Source organism: Dama dama, chromosome 6, assembly GCF_033118175.1.
Source record: "Dama dama isolate Ldn47 chromosome 6, ASM3311817v1, whole genome shotgun sequence".
NCBI lineage: Eukaryota > Metazoa > Chordata > Mammalia > Artiodactyla > Cervidae > Dama > Dama dama.
Window position 1 is genome coordinate 31,258,760 of NC_083686.1, and position 13,384 is coordinate 31,272,143.

The 13,384-nt window shown below is 38.2% G+C and overlaps 1 protein-coding gene across 1 annotated transcript in view; it reads left to right on the top strand.

Annotated features, from left to right (window-relative positions):
- Window positions 1–8,979: 8,979 nt before the first annotated feature.
- LOC133058534 (UDP-glucuronosyltransferase 2C1-like) overlaps window positions 8,980–13,384 on the top strand; it is a 45,746-nt gene continuing 41,341 nt past the window's right edge. Inside the window, exon 1 of the mRNA XM_061145238.1 lies at window positions 8,980–9,734. Coding sequence (XP_061001221.1) covers window positions 9,014–9,734 — 721 coding nt within the window. The 5' untranslated portion in view covers window positions 8,980–9,013. The remainder of the gene's footprint in view (window positions 9,735–13,384) is intronic.

Consider the following 13,384-nt stretch of genomic DNA (forward strand, 5'->3'; position numbering starts at 1 on the left):
ACCCAAAGCAGTCTATAGATTCAATGCAGTCCCTATTAAGCTACCAACGGTATTTTTCACAGAACTAGAACAAATAATTTCACAATTTGTATGGAAATACAAAAAACCTCGAATAGCCAAAGTAATCTTGAGAAAGAAGAATGGAACTGGAGGAATCAACCTGCCTGACTTCAAACTATACTACAAAGACACAGTCATCAAGACAGTATGGTACTGGCACAAAGACAGAAATATAGATCAATGGAACAGAATGGAAAGCCCAGAGATGAATCCACGAACCTATGGACACCTTATCTTCGACAAAGGAGGCAAGGATATACAATGGAAAAAAGACAACCTCTTTAACAAGTGGTGCTGGGAAAACTGGTCAACCACTTGTTAAAGAATGAAACTAGAACACTTTCTAACACCATACACAAAAATAAACTCAAAATGGATTAAAGATCTAAATGTAAGACCAGAAACTATAAAACTCCTAGAGGAGAAGATAGGCAAAACACTCTCCTACATAAATCACAGCAGGATCCTCTATGACCCACCCCCCAGAATATTGGAAATAAAAGTAAAAATAAACAAATGGGACCTAATGAAACTTAAAAGCTTTTGCACAACAAAGAAAACTATAAGCAAGGTGAAAAGACAGCCCTCAGATTGGGAGAAAATAATAGCAAATGAAGCAACAGACAAAGGATTAATCTCAAAAAATACACAAGGAACTCCTACTGCTCAATTCCAGAAAAATAAATGACCCAATCAAAAAATGGGCCAAAGAACTAAACAGACATTTCTCCAAAGAAGACATACAGATGGCTAACAAACACATGAAAAGATGCTCAACATCACTCATTATCAGAGAAATGCAAATCAAAACCACAATGAGGTACCATTACATGCCAGTCAGGATGGCTGCTATCCAAAAGTGTACAAGCAATAAATGCTGGAGAGGGTGTGGAGAAAAGGGAACCCTCTTACACTGTTGGTGGGAATGCAAACTAGTACAGCCGCTATGGAGAACAGTGTGGAGATTTCTTAAAAAACTGGAAATAGAACTGCCATATGACCCAGCAATCCCACTCCTGGGCATACACATCAAGGAAACCAGATCTGAAAGAGACACGTGTACCCCAATGTTCATCGCAGCACTGTTCATAATAGCCAGGACATGGAAGCAACCTAGATGCCCACCAACAGACGAATGGATAAGGAAGCTGTGGTACAATTACACTGTGGAATATTACTCAGCCATTAAAAAGAATTCATTTGAATCAGTTCTAATGAGATGGATGAAGCTGGAGCCCATTATACAGAGTGAAGTAAGCCAGAAAGATAAAGAACATTACAGCATACTAACACATATATATGGAATTTAGAAAGATGGTAGTGATAACCCTATATGCAAAACAGAAAAAGAGACACACATGTACAGAACAGATTTTTGGACTCTGTGGCAGAAGGCGAGGGTGGGATGTTTCGAGAGAACAGCATCGAAACATGTATATTATCTATGGTGAAACAGATCACCAGCCCAGGTTGGATGCATAAGACAAGTACTCGGGCCTGGTGCACTGGGAAGACCCAGAGGGATCGGGTAGAGAAGGAGGTGGGAGGGGGGATCGGGATGGGTAATACATGTAACTGCATGGCTGATTCATGTCAATGTATGGCAAAACCCACTACAATATTGTACAGTAATTAGCCTCCAACTAATAAAAATAAATGGAAAAAAAAAAAAGACATGGGTGCGATCCCTGCGTCAGGATGATTCCCTGAATGATGACCTGGCAATCCACTACAGTATTCTTGCCTGGAGAATCCCATGGACTGGGAAGCCTAGCTGACTACAGTCCATAAGGGTGCAAAGACTTGGATATGACTTAAGTGACTTAGCACGTCTATACATGATTAAATTCATTATATTAAAAATCTTATAAAAAGTATAGGTATGTAAAGGATAAACCATTGTAACATGTTACATTTTTCCAGTTTAAGTGCTAATAAAAATTACTTTTGGAATTTGATGAAGTCTGGCTCTCATAGTTAAAATAACATGCTTTAAAATCTCTTTTAAACCAGTTAATTCATATATGATTATATTATGAAATCCTGCTCCAGTTTTTCTTCATTGTGATAATCTAAAATGCTAATAGGTAGATTCAAGTTTTTTTCTTCATGTGTGTACACTCACATATAATGAACACAGAGTCAGGTTCCATATGTTATAAACAAAAAGTTATTCATGCGGTGTTATCTTTGACTATTAAACTTACTTGTCTTTTATGATAAGGGAACTTTTGTTTCTATTATGTTCTATATATTTTGCCAAAGATAATAATTCACCTGCCTACTGAGATCTAACATATTGCCTAAATTAATGGGAGTATCAACCATGATATTCTAAATGGTAACAGAGTTCAGATTGAGAAGGATCTTATGTCTATGAAGCAGAAAATGTAAGTTCTGCAGTGTACTTGAATTGCTACCTACCATTATCTGCTTTTCAATTTTATTTTCTCCCCAAGTTCTTTGCCTCTGAATCTCATTCCAGCTCTACTATGGTTCTAGATTCTTGCCCTAAACTTGGCCAAATAGGCTGAGCTTCTAATTCTTATTGTCAATTACTGCCATTCACTTCCCCCACAAAAAAATAGTCCTTCATATATTTAGATGTAATTCCCTCATATATGATATCAACAGTCCATATGACACCATGAATTTCAGACACCTACCTTTCACAGCTAATGCAATATTCAGATGTAAACCATTATTCTTCATGGAGGGAAGCTACCCCAGCTGTGTAAGAGCCCTCTATAATGATGGAAATTTCAGCAGGAATCACCAAGTCTTCCCATCCATAGTGAAAAGATCGACTCCTTGTGTTTCAAGTTTTATAAAGAAAGGTTGTTTCTACAAGCTCTCTATAATGGTTGAGAAACTTTGTTTTAGGAGCTATAAATACTTCAATTTCCTCAGTACTCTTAACAAAAATATAAACTCTGTTTAAGTCTGAACTCATAATGACAGATAGTGAAGAGGACGTAAACAGCCTCTTGATGAAGGTAGAAGAGAAGTCATCAGCATGCTGATGAATGTCTCGATATTCAGGCTATGTTTTTTACAGTAGTCATGTATGGATGAGACTTTTGGAACATAAAGAAGGCTGAATGCTGAATATGAATGCTTTCTAACTGTAGTGCTGGTGAAGATTCCTGAGAATCCATTGGACAGCAAAGATCAAACCAATTAATCCTAAAGAAAATCAACCCTGAATATTCGTTGGAAGGATTGATGCAGAAACTGAATCTCAAATACTTTGGCCAGCTGATGTGAAGAGCTGAGTCTTTGGAAAGTTTGAAGGCAAGAGGAGTATGGAGTGACAGAAGATGAGATGGTTGATTGGCATCACTGAATCAGTGGACATGAGTTTGAACAAAGTCCAAGAGATAGTGAAGGACAGTGATGCCTGGCATGGTGCAATCCATGGGGTTGCAAGGAGTCAGACACAACTGCTCGACTAAAAAACAATATCCCTTCACACCATTCAGAATGGCTATCATCAAAAAATCTACAAGCAATAAAAGCTGGAGAGAGAATGAAAAAAAAAGGGAGCCCTCTTACACTGTTGGTTGGAATACAAATTGGTATAGGCACCATGGAGAACCATAAAGATGTTCCTTAAAATACTAAAAATAGAACTACCATAAAATCAGCAATTCCAAACTGGTCATGTACTCTAAGAAAACCATATGTGAAAAAGATATGTGCACCTGAAATGTCATGGCAGCACTATTTATTAATACAATAGCCAGAAAAGAGAAGCAACATAAATGTCCATCAGCAGATGAATGGATAAAGAAGGTGTGGTACATAAATACTAAAGAATATTCAGTTCAATTCAGTTGCTCAGTCGTGTCTGACTCTTTGCGACCCCATGAATCGCAGCATGCCAGGCCTCCATGTCCATCACCAACTCCCGGAGTTTACTCAAACTCATGTCCATTGAGTCAGTGATACCATCCAGCCATCTCATCCTCTGTCGTCCCCTTCTCCTCCTGCCCCCAATCCCTCCTAACATCAGGGTATTACTCAGCCATAAAAAGACATGAAATTGGATCATTTGTAGCAATGAGGATGGACCTGGAGCATATCATGCAGAGTTAAGAATGTATTAAAGAGAAACAATGAATAACATATATTAATGCATACACGTGGAACCTAAAAAAATAAAAAGGTACAGATTAATCTATTTGTAGGCAAAGAGTAGAGATGCAGACATAGAGAACAGACATGTGGACTTGGGAGGGGGGATGAATTGGGAGATTGGGTTTGATGTATATACCCTACCATGTGCAAAACAGATAAATAGTAGGAACCAGCTGTATAGTGTAGGGAACCCTGCTTGGTGCTCTTTGATGACTTAGATGGTGGGATGGGGGTTCACAAAGGGGTCCAAGAGGAAGGGTACATATGTATACATATAGCTGATTCACTTTGTTGTACAAGAACCTAACACACAATGTAAAGCAACTCTATTCCAATCTTGGGGAAAAAAAAAGTTATCGCTGTTTATGGGAAACATGATGCTACACATAGAAGATCCTAAAGATGATGTGCAAAACTACTAGATCTCATGAATGAATTAGGTAAGTAAACAGGATAAAAAATTAATAAAGAAATGTGTTGCATTTCTATACACCAGCAATGAATGCTCAGAAGGAAATTAAAGAAAAAAATCCCCATTACCATTTCATCAAAAAGAATAAAATATCCAGGAATAATCCTACCAAGGAAGAAAAATACCTGTGCTCTGAACAGGATAAGACCCTGGTGAAATAAATTAAAGATGACACAATCAGATGGAAAGACATGCCATAGTCTGGAATTGAAAGAATCAACATTATCAAAATTTTTACAATACTCAAGGCAATCTACAGATTCAAAGCAATCTCTACCAAATGACCAATGGTATTTTTCATAAACTATCACACACACACACACACACACAAATTAGGGAGACACAAAATACCCTGAATGGTGAAAGCAATTTTGAGAAAGAAAAAGAGAGGTGGAGAAATAAACTCCCCCAGACTACACTTCAAAGCTATAGTCATCAAGATATCATGGTACTAGGACAAAACAGATATAGATCACGGGAACAGTATAGAAAGTCCAGAAATAAACCCACAGACCTATCATCAATCTCTAACTGTGGAGAAAAATCCAAGATCTTCAATAGGTGGTGCTCGGAAAACTGGAAAGATATATGTAAAAGAATGAAAGTAGAACATAATTTAATATCATATACAAAAATTAACTCAAAATGGATTAAAGACCTAAATGTAAGACCAAACACCAAAACATTCATTGAATAAATCACAATGATATCTATATTTTATCCATTTCCAAGAGTATTGGAAATGAAAACAAGACTAACAAATGGGATCAAATGAAACTCAAAAGCTGTTGCACAACAAAGTAGAACATAAGCAAGATAGGAAGGCAACACTCGGAGTGGGAAAAAAACATTTACAGATGAAGAAATAGACAAGGGATTAATCTCCAAAAGATTGCAGCAATGTATGATAGGCCTGGAAGTTATCATACTAAGTGAATAAGGAATACAGAGAAAGACAACAATCACATTGCTTATATGTGCAACCTTAAAAAAAAAAAAAAAAAAAACTTATTTACAAAACATAAACAGACTTAAACACTAAAAACAAACTTAAGGTTACCAAAGGGGCAAGGTGAGGAAAACAATAAATTGGGAGTTGGGATTAGCAAATATAGACTCAGTTTAGTTCAGTCACTCAGTCGAGTCTGACTCTTTGCGACCCTAAGAATCGCAGCACGCGAGGCCTCCCTGTCCATCACCAACTCCCGGAGTTTACCCAAACTCATGTCCATCGAGTCGGTGAAGCCATCCAGCCATCTCATCCTCTGTCGTCCCCTTCTCCTCCTGCCCCCAATCCCTCCCACCATCAGGGTCTTTTCTAACAAGTCAACACTTCGCATGAGTGGCCAAAGTATTGGAATTTCAGCTTCAGCATCAGTCCTTCCAATGAACACCTAGGAGTGACCTCCTTTAGGATGGACTGGATGGATCCCCTTGCAGTCAAAGGGACTCTCAAGAGTCTTCTCCAACACCACAGTTCAAAAGCATCAATTCTTCAGCGTTCAGCTTTCTTCACTTCCAACTGTCACATCCATACATGACCACTGGAAAAACCATATACTTGACTATATGGATCTTTGTTGGTAAAGTAATGTCTCTGATTTTTAATATGCTATCTAGGTTGGTCATAACTTTCCTTCCAAGGAATAAGCATATTTTAATTTCATGGCTGCAATCACCATCTGCAGTGATTTTGGAGCCCTCAAAAATAAAGTCTGACACTGCTTCCACTGTTTCTTCATCTATTTCCCATGAAGTGATGGGACCAGGTGTCATGATCTTGTCCTCTGAATATTGAGCTTTAAGCCAATTTTTTCAGTCTCGTCTTTCACTTTCATCAAGAGGCTTTATAGTTCCTCTTCACTTTCTGTCAGAAATGTGGTGTCATCTGCATATCTGAGGTTATTGATATTTCTCCCAAAAATCTTGATTCCAGCTTGTGCTTCTTCCAGCCCAGCATTTCTCATGATGTACTCTACATATAAGTTAAATAAGCAGGGTGACAATATACAGCCTTGACATACTCCTTTTACTACTTGGAACCAGTCTGTTATTCCATGTCCAACTCTAACTGTTCCTTCCTGACTGCATATAGGTTTCTCAAGAGGCAGGTCAGGTGGTCTGATATGCACATCTCTTGAAGAATTTTCCACAGTTTATTGTGATCTACATAGTTAAAGGCTTTGGCATAGTCAATAAAGAAGAAATAAATGTTTTTCTGGAGATCTCTTGCTTTTTTGATGATCCAACGGATGTTGCCAATTTGATCTCTGGTTCCTCTGCCTTTTCTAAAACCAGCTTGAACATATGGAAGTTCATGGTTCATGTATTGCTGAAGCCTGGCTTGAGAATTTTGAGCATTACATTACTAGCGTGTGAGATGAGTGCAATTGTGCAGTAGTTTTAGCATTCTTTGGGTTGCCTTCTTTGGGATTGGAATGAAGTCGGACCTTTTCCAGTCCTGTGGTCACTGCTGAGTTTTCCAAATTTGCTGGCATATTGAGTGCAGTACCTTTCACAGCATTATCTTTCAGGATTTGAAATAGCTCAATTGGAATTCCATCACATCCACTAGCTTTGTTCTTAGCGATGTTTCCTAAGGCTCATTTGACTTCACATTCCAGGATGTCTGGCTCTAGGTGAGTGATCACACCATCGTGATTATCTGGGTCTTGAAGATCTTTTTTGTACAGTTCTTCTGTGTATTCTTGCCACCACTTCTTAATATCTTCTGCTTCTGTTAGGTCCATACCATTCCTGTCCTTTATGGAACTCATTTTTGCATGAAATATTCCCTTGGTATCTCTAAAAATTTTTGAAGAGATCTCTAGTCTTTCTCATTCTGTTGTTTTCCTCTATTTTTTTGCATTGATCGCTGAGGAAGGCTCCCATTCTCTCCTTGCTTTTCTTTGGAACTCTGCATTCAAATAGGAATATCTTTCCCTTTCTCCTTTGCTTTTCGCTTGTCTTATTGTCACAGCTATCTGTAAGGCCTCCTCAGATAACCATTTTGCCTTTTTGCATTTCCTTTCCATGGGGATGGTCTTGATCCTTGTCTCCTGTACAATGTCACAAACCTCTGTCCATAGTTCATCAGGCACTCTGTCTATCAGATCTAGTCCCTTAAATCTATTTCTCACTTCCCCTGTATAGTCATAAGGTATTTGATTTAGGTCATACCTAAATGGTCTAGTGGTTTTCCCTACTTTCTTCAATTTATATCTGAATTTGGCAATAGGAAGTTCATGATCTGAGCCACAGTCAGCTCCAGGACTTGTTTTTGCTGACTGTATAATTTTCTCCATCTTTGGCTGCAAGGAATATAATCAATCTGATTTCAGTGTTGACCATCTGGTAGATGTCCATGTGTAGAGTCTCCACCATGACCCGTCCATCTTGGGTGGCCCCATACAGCATGGCTTAGTTTCATTGAGTTAGACAAGACTGTGGTCCGTGTGATCAGGTTGGCTAGTTTTCTGTGATTATGGTTTTAGTGTGTCTGTCCTCTGCTGCCCTCTCGCAATACCTACCGTCTTACTTGGATTTCTCTTACCTTTGATGAGGGGTATCTCTTTACAGCTGCTCCAGCAAAACGCAGACACTACTCCTTACCTTGGATGAGGGATATCTCCTCATGGCCGCCCCTCTTGACCTTGAACGTGAAGTATATTTCAAGCTGTTGAACCAACGAGAACTTACTATTTATACAACCCATGAAATTCTGCTCAATATTCTGTAGCAACATAAATGTGAAAAGAATTTTAAAAAGAGAAGATGTATGTATATGTATAACTGAATCACTTTTCTGTTCACCTGAAACTAACATATTATTAATCAACTATAATCCAATATAAAATTAAAATTAAAAATAATATAAATCTCCTTGCCTTAACATCTCTTAAAGTGTGTGTATTTCTGGCATTAAGATGATCTCTTCTGTACCTAAGATATCTAGAAGAGTTATCAGTAAAAGAAACACTACAGAGATCTTCCTGTTCAAGTGATCATAAAAATAAAGTCAGAAAAAAATTCCAAAAAATCTAGCCTTAATAGAATATGCAATCACATAATGTCGGATTTTCAAATATTATTTTGAAATTATTATGGATTTGTGTTTAAGCCTGAGTATATATTTCCTAACTCAGTGTATTTTGTTATATCAAGGTGTTTTTTTTTTCCCCCCATCAAAGGAGTTGCTTTTCATTTTAATCCATAATACAAAGTATACAAGTCAAAGTTCAGCCCAACCTACTATGAACTGATTGCGAAAGTTAAGGAGAGATCTTTGGATTGTGAGTTTCATGCATTTGGTTTAAGATTTAATTCAAGCAGGAACTAACCATGAAGACTGTGAAAGACTTCTGCATGCTTTTCATGCTGCATCTATGTCTCCTTGACTCTGGAAGGACGGGCAAAGTTCTTGTATGGCCTGTGGATTTTAGTCACTGGATTAATTTACAAGTGATTCTAGAAGACCTTCACCATCGTGGGCATGAGATAACTGTCCTGGTACCTTCACAAAATCTTCTGATTGATCATACCAAGATTCCCTACCATGTGGAGATCCTCCCGCTTTCAATAACTGAAGAAACTTTCATGGAAGAGCTCAATACCATTCTCTATGAAGAAATTTTTGAAGTGTCAAAACTCTCATGGTGGGAAAGGCAAATAAAGCTGGCAAACTTAGTCAGACAATTTTTATTAACAAACAAAAGAGTGTGTGACAGCGCTGTCACTAAAAAGGAGTTACTCAGCAGGCTACAGGCAGCCAAGTTCGATGTCTGTATTGCTGATCCTTTAAGTTTTGGTGGGGAACTGGTCGCTGAACTCCTGAATATTCCATTGATATACACTTTTCGATTTTTCTATGGGAATGTCATTGAAAGACTGTGTGCTGGGCTTCCTATGCCTTCTTCATACGTTCCTGGTGTCACATCAAGACTGACAGACAAGATGACTTTTATACAGAGGCTGGAGAACTGGTTACTGTATACAGTGAGTGACATGCTATATACATATTATGTATTTCCAGAATGGGATGAATACTACAGCAAGGTTTTAGGTAAGAATAACATGTATATAATAACTACTCTTATAGTCTATAAATAATGTAAACATTTGTCTGACTTATGAAAACTTACCAATGGTATTTTAGGGTGGCCACATTGTTTTGAATGTAAAAATTAATAACACCCTTTTTTTTGGCTTTGTGTTATATGATTGAATCATAACATTCCCTCTTCTAATTGATCTTCCCAACCCAGAATTGAACCCGGGTCTCCTGCATTGCAGGCTGATTCTTTACCATCTGAGCCACCAGGGGAACTCTGGTATATATCCAAGAAGGAATATTCTCTATATTTAAGCTTAAGGTTTTGGAGTGTCTGGAAAACCCAAATCTGACAGTGTGCTTAATTTCTGTAAACTTGGACTACTTCTCTGTGCTCTTGCTTCTCCTCCTTCACAGCCTGATTTCTTTCTGATTAACCTGCTCTTCCAAAGGCTTTATATCTGTGTTCTATGAAGGAATGGTTAATAGATGACCAGGTTTGCAATGTGATGAGCACGAAACTAGAACAAATAAGTAATGTAGCTTGGTTTCATTTGGTCTTGTCTTCCAAAGTGTAAAAACAAAAGAATACTTTTTTCCTATAGGACCATGTTTCTAGATTTTTAACTCACTTCAGTGTTTTGTTCTTGTTGTTTTATTTAAGATTAGAGGTCATTAGAAGTCAACTAGTGACTTTTGATCCTGAGCACAAATTTTTTCTCTGTTTTAGCAAGCCCATTTACCCTTCTATTTTGCTTTTGAATAATTTATTTTTATTATGTTTATGTGATTATGGTAATGACATTTTGCTTAAAAGGCAAATTACCTTTGAGAAAGCAGTACCTTTCATGTATTATTTAATTAGATTTTTTATGATATTACCAATATGCAACATTATATTAGTTTCAGATGGTGACAAAAAATTAGTCAGTAGTCAACCCAGAAAAGTATGGAAGATTTCATTTGAGCCAATCTGAGGATTATAACCCTGTAGAAAATCTGTCAGGAAGCTCTGAGGGATTCACTCCCCATTAAAAATTAAAGAACTGTCATATAGGTTTTTGAGGGAACAGGTTACAGATGAAAGTGTAATGCATCAGAACATTATATTGCCAGTTTATGTAGTCATAAACAGTGAGTAGTGGGTCATTGTGAACCCTTAAAAGATTAAGGAAAGAATGTTAGCTTATAATGGGTTACCTTGCTGGTGTCAGAAAGAAATTACTTTTTTGTAGAGTAAACATCCCCGTGTCTTCTGAGGGCATCTAGTTAATGTATAATGCAGAAACACATTGCACACCGAAACAGGGAGTGCCGGGCAGTGGCTCAACTGGTAGAGAAATTTTTATGCAATATTTTGCTTGCCCAGACTTGAAATAATTTCGTTTCAACACAGGTATACAACAAAATGATTAGATATTTGCACATTGTGAAATAATCACCAAATAACTCTAGATAATATCCATCGCTGCACATAAACACACATGGCATTTATTTGAAAACTCTTAATTTCTACTTCTGTTATTTCTGAAATTGGACCCAAGTACTGCATTTCAGACTCTTTTCTTGACTCTAGGGACACTCCCATTTCTTCTAAGTGATTCTTGCCCATGGTAGTAGATACAATGGTCACCTGAATTAAATTCACCCATTCCAGTTCATTTTAGTTCACTGTTTCCTAAAATGTCTATGTTCACTCTTACTATCTCCTTTTTGATCACTTCTAATTGATGTTGATTTGTGGGCCAAACATTCCAGGTTCCTATGCAATATTCCTCTTACAGCATCGGGCTTTACTTCTGTCACCAGCTACATCTAAAACAGGACATTATTTTTGCTTTCGCTCTATCTCTTCATTGTGTCTGGAGTTATTTCTCCACTCTTCTCCAGTAGCATATTGGGCATTTGCTGACCTAGGGAGTTTGTCTTTCAGTGTCATATCTTTTCACCTTTTTTTTTTTTACTGTTTGTGGGGTTCTCAAGGCAAGAATACTGAAGTGATTTTCCATTCTCTTCTCCAGTGTACCAGGTTTTGTCAGAACTTTCTGCTGTGACCCATTCATCCTGGGCAGCTCTACATGGCATGGCTCACAGTTTCATTGAGTTAGACAAGGCTGTGGTCCATGTGATCAGTTTGGTTAGTCTTCTGTGTTTTTAATTGTGGTTTTCATTCTGTCTGCCCTCTGATGAAAAGGATAAGGGGCTTATGGAAGTTTCTTGATGGGAGAGACTGTCTGTGGGGGAAACTGGGTTTTGTTCTAATGGGCAGGGCCAAGCTCAATGAATCTTTAATCCAACTTTCTGCTGATGGGAGGGGCTGGATTCCTTCTCTGTTGTTTGGCCTGAGGCCAAACTTTCAACCCATACCTCCACCAGAAACTCCTAGGCACTCAAAGGCAAGTCTGGCTGGGTCTCCCACTGGCCTCGAAAGTTACCATCTTATTGGGGCTTCTCCTTTGTCCTTGAAATTGGGATATCTTTTTTTTTTTTTTTTTTCTTTTGATGGGATCCAACATTCTGTCCATGGTTGTACAGCAGCTAGTTGCAACTTTGGAGTTCACACAGGAGAAGATGAGCACATGAATTTTATTTGCCATCTTGTTTGTTGACGTCCTTTTCATCATAGGGGACTGGAAGGCAAAAGCAGGAAGTCAAGAGATAGCTGGAGTCACAGGCAAATTGGCCATGGAGTACACAACGAAGTGGGGCAAAGGCTAACAGAGCTTTGTCACAAGAAGGCAATGGTCATTAACAAACACCCTCTTCAGCAGCACAAGAGAAGACTCTAGACATGGACATCACCAGATGCTCAACACCAAAATCAGATTGATTATATTCCTTGGAGTCAAAGATGGAGAAGAACTATACAGTCAGCAAAAACAAGACTGTCAGCTGATTCTGGCTCAGATCATGAACTCCTTAATACCCACTTCAGACTTTAATTGAAGAAAGTAGGGAAAAACCACTGGACCATTCAGGTATGACCTAAATTAAATCCAGTGTGATTATACAGTAGAAATGACAAATAAATTTAAGGAATGAGATTTGATAAACAGAGTGCCTGAAACTAAGGATGGAGGTTCATGACATTGTACAGGAGGCAGTGATCAAGACTACCTCCAAGAAAAAGAAATGCAAAGGCAAAATGTCTGAGGAGTCATCACAATTAGCTGATAAAAGACGAGAAGCTAAAGGGAAAGGAGTAAAGGAAAGACATATCCATCTGGATGCAGAGTTCCAAAGAATAGCAAGGAGAGATAAGAAAACCTTCCTAAGTGATCAGTGCAAAGAAATAGAGAAAGACAATACAATGGGAAACACTAGAGATCTCTTCAAGAAAATTAGAGATACCAAGGGAATGTTTCATGCAAAGATGGGCACAATAAAGGACAGAAACGGTATGGACCTAACAGAAGCAGGAGATATTAAGAAGTGGTGGCAAGAATACACAGAAGAACTGTATAAAAAAGATCCTCACGACCCAGATAACCACGATGGTGTGATCACTCACATAGAGCCAGACATCCTGGAGTCTGAAGTTAAGCGGGCCTTAGGAAGCATCACTGTGAACAAAGCTAGTGGGGTTGAGGACATTCCAGCTGAGCTATTTCAAGTCCTAAAAGATGATGCTGTGAAAGTGCTGCACTCAATATGCCAGCAAA